The 6,000-nt window shown below is 49.9% G+C and overlaps 1 protein-coding gene across 1 annotated transcript in view; it reads left to right on the forward strand.

The window, feature by feature from the left end:
* The window catches only part of LOC124973450 (olfactory receptor 2T6-like), a 49,133-nt gene extending 43,823 nt beyond the window's left edge, over window positions 1-5,310 (forward strand). The window contains exon 2 of the mRNA XM_047537378.1: window positions 5,297-5,310. Within this exon, the coding sequence (XP_047393334.1) occupies window positions 5,297-5,310 (14 nt within the window). The remainder of the gene's footprint in view (window positions 1-5,296) is intronic.
* The last annotated feature ends 690 nt before the right edge of the window (window positions 5,311-6,000 follow it).

Genomic DNA, 6,000 nt, shown 5'->3' on the forward strand with positions numbered 1-6,000 from the left:
TTTTTTGGTACTAGGGATTGAATTCAGGGGCACTCAGTCACATCCCCAGCTCTTTTTACCATCTATTTAGAGACAGGGTCTCCTAAGTTGCTGAGACTGGCTTTAAACTTGCAATCCTCCTGCTTCAGCCTCCCAAGCTCTGGGGATTCCAGGCATGTGCCATAGCACCCGGCAGGAAATGGCTTTTAATATTTTTTGCTTTTGAAGTAAATACATTTTGCAGGGTTTTAATGTTTTGTTTTTGTGTATATTTTGGCTGCATTTTCATACACAGAGGGTTTTTAACCTTTTATGTGGTCATTAGCCCTGCCCGCCTCAGAAGGAAGAAAAGACCGTCTAGGAAGGGAAATGAACTTAATCGCAGTTTGGCCAGAACCGGGAAAGCAGCTGCCTGCGCCGTTAGCCCTGCAGGACTGTCCAGTCTACAGGAGCGAAAGCCAGGAAACCGACTTTCCCGTGAAGACCCAGCCAGGTGCGCTCGCCAGGGAGGCGCGGCCACCAGTTTCCCTGGGCCCACGGGTGGCAGGGCGGGAGGGGCGCTTCTCAGTTCGCAATTTCCCTGTAGGAAGTGGGATGGAGAAATGAGAGAAAAATGGGGGCGCTGGGCACACAGTCCCCGTGACCTGGGACTTTTCATGGGGGACCCACAGGCATGCCCTCCATGTGGGCAGCGCAGGACAGAGTGCCAGCGCAGCGAGGTCGACAGCGCTTGCTCTCACGAACCTCTAACTGCTGACCGGGCAGTTTCCAAGCTGCATTGAGCAGGAAAGCCCGGTGGCCACTTGTGGGGAGGCCTGATTGAGCCCTGGTCTTCCCCTTCCTGACCACCTGCCCCTGCCTCCCCGTCTCAGGTCCACCCGGAGCGCCAGGACCACGGGATGCATTTCAAGTCCACAGGGACATCACTCTGAACAAGGCCCGACCCTGGCTCTGCGGGAGGAGGGCCACCGCAAGTGGCCTTCGTGGTGAAGCCGGCCTTCGCGCTGAGGGCCCGAGTGCGCATGTCCAGAAAAATAAACGTTGTCTTGCTGAGAAACAGAACTGCCGCAATCTTATGTTACCGATCACTGTCACCTTTATGTACAGTCCTAGACTGGGCAGCAGTCTGCACCAAGAATGGCCCAGGTGGCTCACTCCACCTCATGGGTGTTGGCGTTTGCTGCCAGGGAGGGCAGCTCCTTGGGTCCAGCTGCTGCCCATTTGATCTGAACTTGGCTGAAAGGGTGGCCCCTGGGATTGGCTGAGGCGCAGCTCGGTGTTAGGAGAGGAAGGTCCAGGGTTTGCACTTGAGTTTAGGCTGCACTCAGGACACATGCAGAAACCTTTAAGCCAAGCTCACCCTGCCCTGGGGCCACTTCAGGCCACACAACACGTTAAAGCCCAAATCTGGCTTCTGCTGCCCGAGTCCCACTTTCTTATTTCTGCCCAAGTCCACGGACACACCAGCAGAGAATCCAGGTGGAGATGGCGGACTAGGGGCACACAGTGATCTCCTCTGCCTTCCCAGACACCAAGGAAGGGTGATAACGGGATTTTAAAACACATGCCAGTCCACAGCACAGAGAATGAGGACGCATGGGCCGGCAGGAAAAGTGAAGACACAGAGCCAGAAAGTGTGTGGTAGGAGGGCGAGGAGACCCCCATGCAAGCTGAAGGGGCCGCCTCTGTGCACAGAGCAGGAGAGACAAAGCCAATGGCAGGAAAGGATCCACCCCCGTGTGGCTGCCCCACCCCTGGAAAGCTTTGCCTCTGAATGGCCCTGGCTAAGTGCCCTCGGTCTCCCCAGATCCTCTGGAGAGTGTGTGCACCCAGTGACCCTCCAACTGTGCTACGTTTTACACCCACGAAGTCAGCCTCTTCACGTGGAGCCATCTGGTTCCTGGACTGCTTCAGGCTCTGCCCACCTGACTTGGCGGCTGCCCCCAGCATCTGCCAGCCCCCTGCGGGGGGCCAGCCGCAAGTCCTGCCCTCAGGTTATGCCCAGTTCCGTTATGAGTCCTGCTGCTCCAGGCTCTTGAGAGCTCCAACCCGTCTTCTCTCCCACCTGTAAACCCCCAGGGTGTTTCCACTGCTCCTCTGGACTTGGGCAGCAGTTACTAGGATGTCCATCGGGTACACAAGCACTGCCATGGTCTTTAAAACGTGAGTGAGCTTGTCATGGTGAGCGAGCTCCCGAGTGTCCCCTGCTGCCCACTGGTAAAGTCCCAGCTCCTCTCCAGGCAGGTCGCTTCCCGGCCGGCCTCCCCTCCCTGCTCCTTGCCTGGTGCTGATCCCCAGTGATGCCACGGTGGACAGCTCCTCCCTCAGGGCCTGCCCTGCTCCACTCTGTGCCTCTGCACGGTCCACTCCTTGCTCCTCCTGAAGCCAGCTTCCCTCCTGCTCTGGGGTCACCTCTGGCTCATCCCTCTCCCTAGGCTCAGATGAGCTTCCTTCAGGAAGCCATGCCCAGACTGTGCGAGGATTTCCAAACGATGCCTCCAGCACACTCCTGAATGCCTCCACCACAGCCCTTGCTGTGCCCTGTGGGAGTCATCCCCCGGCCTGGTGTCCAGCTACACAGAGCTGGACAAGAAGGAGCCATGGTGACCAGCATCCTTCCCTTTAACCCTCACAGGGCTTGGAGGCACACCATTAACAAGATGAGGTCATTCACAAGCGCGTGCTCACAGCTACCCTTGCTACTGGCATCCTAGGTCAGCAGCTGACTGGAGGTCCAACCAACAAGGTCCAGTCACCCAAAAGTCAAGCAGAAAAGGTCCTGGGAGACCCAGAAAGAACTCCAGTCAACAGGCTGTCCTGGGAGGGCTGTGCTGGGAGACAGCATCTCAGCCCTGCTCAGGGCGCCGGCAGGCTCTGGAGGACTAATAGAGGAAGGAAACGGGAGGGCGAGAGGTTGCAGGATTGAGCATCCTGCTCTCATTGGCCTGGTGGATAATCATCCCAGCTCCTGTTCTGAGAGGTACTCCAGAGAAGGGAGGGGACAATTCCGCCTGCTGCTCAGGAGTAGGACAGGCTGAGAATGTCCAGGCCCACCCCCGGGGCCTGATGATCTCATAGCTGCCAGTGGAGCGTCCCAGCAGATCTTACCTCAGTCCTGAAGGGACATGAGAAAGGCCAGGGAAGTATAGGGTTAACCTGGCATCCCAGGCTTCCGATGAGTCCTCCTTAAATAATTAGCAGGTCTGCAGAGCAAGCAGGTGACAGAGGAGACAGATTCGACTTGAAAGCCAAGATGCCCAGCCTCATCCTGCTTCTAGTCACCTGTCGGGCAGCTGATGGTCTCAGGGTCAGTGCCTGAAGTCCCTGAAGGGCAGATCTGAGCCCAGCTCTCTGCTCTTAACCCTTGGTCTGTGTTTCGGGGTCACACAGCAATTCAGCCTCACTCAGAACGAGACAAGTACATTATTTCCATCTTCCGAAGGGTTGTGTTCAGATTAGCTTGACTGGCAGCCCTGCCCCCTACAAAGCCACCACCCGACAGCCCTGATATTTCTTTGTGCCATTCGTTACACATGCTCAGCCCCCGGCCTCTTCTGAGGAAGCTATCTGCCCCTGTGATGAGGACCCAGGACAAGTACACCCCTTGCAGATCACTACTCCACCTGTTCACACTCTCTCACCAATAACACTGTAATCAACAACCAAAACACCAACATGCACGCACTGTGACTGACACCAGTGTCATTTGACATTTACATGTATGTGCCAAAAACCATGCTAAGGCTGGATGGATATTCTCAGATCATCCTCGTAACAATTGAGAGAAGTTCACATTTTTATTATCTGCTGAACTGAATCACAGAGAGGTTACATGCTTTCTCAGGTTCACAGAAGTACAGAGCTGAGACTCACACCCAGGGAGTGGACTCCAAAGCCTGTGCTTTTACCCTGTCATACAATTCTTTTTTTTTTTTAATCTCTGAACTATAAATGTTTATTTGCCCTGATGTTCTCCGTAAAACACTGTACAGTATTTCCTTGTTACTAACCAGATTTTGCTATTTTTCAATCACAGTAGATAGAGAAATAGTCATAGATGAATAAAAGAATAAATAATTACATTTACTTCAGGGCTACTCTACTTTGATAAAATAAGACCATATAGATAAGCCTTGACCCATTACAAGATGATAGATAATTTTGTGTTCCTAGACTTATAAAAACACATTTAGAAAGCTAAAGAAAAAAATGCATAAAGTGAAAAACATTTTAGTAGAAACAGAACATGTTCCAAAGAAATGAGAAGTGGTCATACTGTTCTTGTTTCCAAATTTTGCTTCCAACAGAGAAGTAACTCCTAAGAAGCAACTTAGAGTCTTAAAGATATGTGTTTGGTCTCATCTTGTACCAATAGAGGAAGCAGGAAGGCAAAGGGTCAAGTTATAGATGTTGGAAAGCTGAGACTATAAGCACATGGACCAGTGATTTCTCATAATGGCCTCTGGGAGGCTGATCTCCTACTAAGAGAAGGTGGGAATAGCAGTTAAATCATAGAGGAATAGAGTTAAGAGGCTTTATTTTTCTTCTCAAAGACTAGAGAGTATACCTTTTCCAAGTCATTGATAAATATTTTAATACCTTTAGAGGCAGATTCATGTTAAACCATTTAGGTATATTATTTTCTGCTATGTTATTTTTTTTTAATGTTCAAGTTTTAATTTATTTTAGAAGCCCAGTGATAAACAGGATGCACCTGATCTTTTTTTTTAATGTGGTTAACTAAATTAATTAATTTATTTATTTCAAAGTTGCAGCAAATCATGCATTGTAACATGGACATTGCAGATACCATCCCCAGCAGGTGCTCTGCAATGCTGATAGCTTCATAATGTGCAGGACATGCAGATCACATGCCAAGCAAATGCTTAAGTGATGGTCTGACATGAAGTAACTTTGACAAGGCAGTACTGCCTTCGGAAGTTTGGATTTTCCTTGAAGAGAAGAATGCATATAGACTGGGAATGTGAAAAAGGAAAGAAAACTTCCAAAGCAATGCTACCAAAAAAGTCAACGAAGATAAGTAATTTAGTTTGAATTTCAGGGACCCACAACCCAAATTATGGGGGCAATTATTTTAATTCCATGAAAATTAAAAGATTACATTTTCTTTAATTAAAAGAAAAGTAGGGTGAAGAAACTTGTCACACTTATGTGAGCTGTGTAATTGTAGTCTAGGGACACAGACACCCACAGGGATGAGTATTCTGATGTCACGTCGCTTCCAGATGGGGCCCTGGCCCACCATGAGGATGCAAGCTCTCCTATTTAAGCCCCTTGGTCTCTTTGTGTTTTGCAGCCTACCTGATGTAGCTGCTGTCAACCTCTGCAAGCTCGCTACTGGGCATTTAGGACTCAGGCTGTTCTGCATCTAGGTCGCTGATTGTTTGCCCATCCCTGTCTACTTTAGAGGGCCTATGAGACCGCCCCAAGCCCTTAGGCAAACAAGACGTCACTCAATGCTCAAGCCACGGACCTCTTGGCTGACTCCACGGCCACCCGCTGCCTGCCGCACCTCCTTGCTCCTCTCCCCTCTCTGCTCTGCTTCACTTCACAGCATGGAAACTCTTCTGGTTGGAAGACCTGTGTTCTGCGTCTCCTTGCTCACGCTTACTAGATGAGAAGAAAAGCTAAACAAATCACACGTACTAGTTTAAGATTCTTCTCTGAACAGTAGGCACTTGATCTTCAGATCCGGGTCTTCCGATTTGAGGAAACTGCATACAGTGTAAGGTAAGTAACTTTGAGGACCCTGTATCCATCGATCTCAGACTGTTTTAAATATGAGACTCTGGACTTAGTGCAAAGTTGATTAAAGCCAGGGAAACTGGTTAATACTGAGGTTGCCGTGTCTCGTCATCCTAATTATAGGTGTTTTATGAATCAGCGTGACTCATAAATATTCTCGTGTCAGCTGACATGAGGGATTCACTTATATACTGTGTACATCAGAACGTAGATGATTTTCTGCTCAGGAAAATCCTCGGCAGATCTATTTCAGTG

The sequence above is a fragment of the Sciurus carolinensis genome, assembly GCF_902686445.1.
Source record: "Sciurus carolinensis chromosome 19 unlocalized genomic scaffold, mSciCar1.2 SUPER_34, whole genome shotgun sequence".
NCBI classification, from domain to species: Eukaryota; Metazoa; Chordata; class Mammalia; order Rodentia; family Sciuridae; genus Sciurus; species Sciurus carolinensis.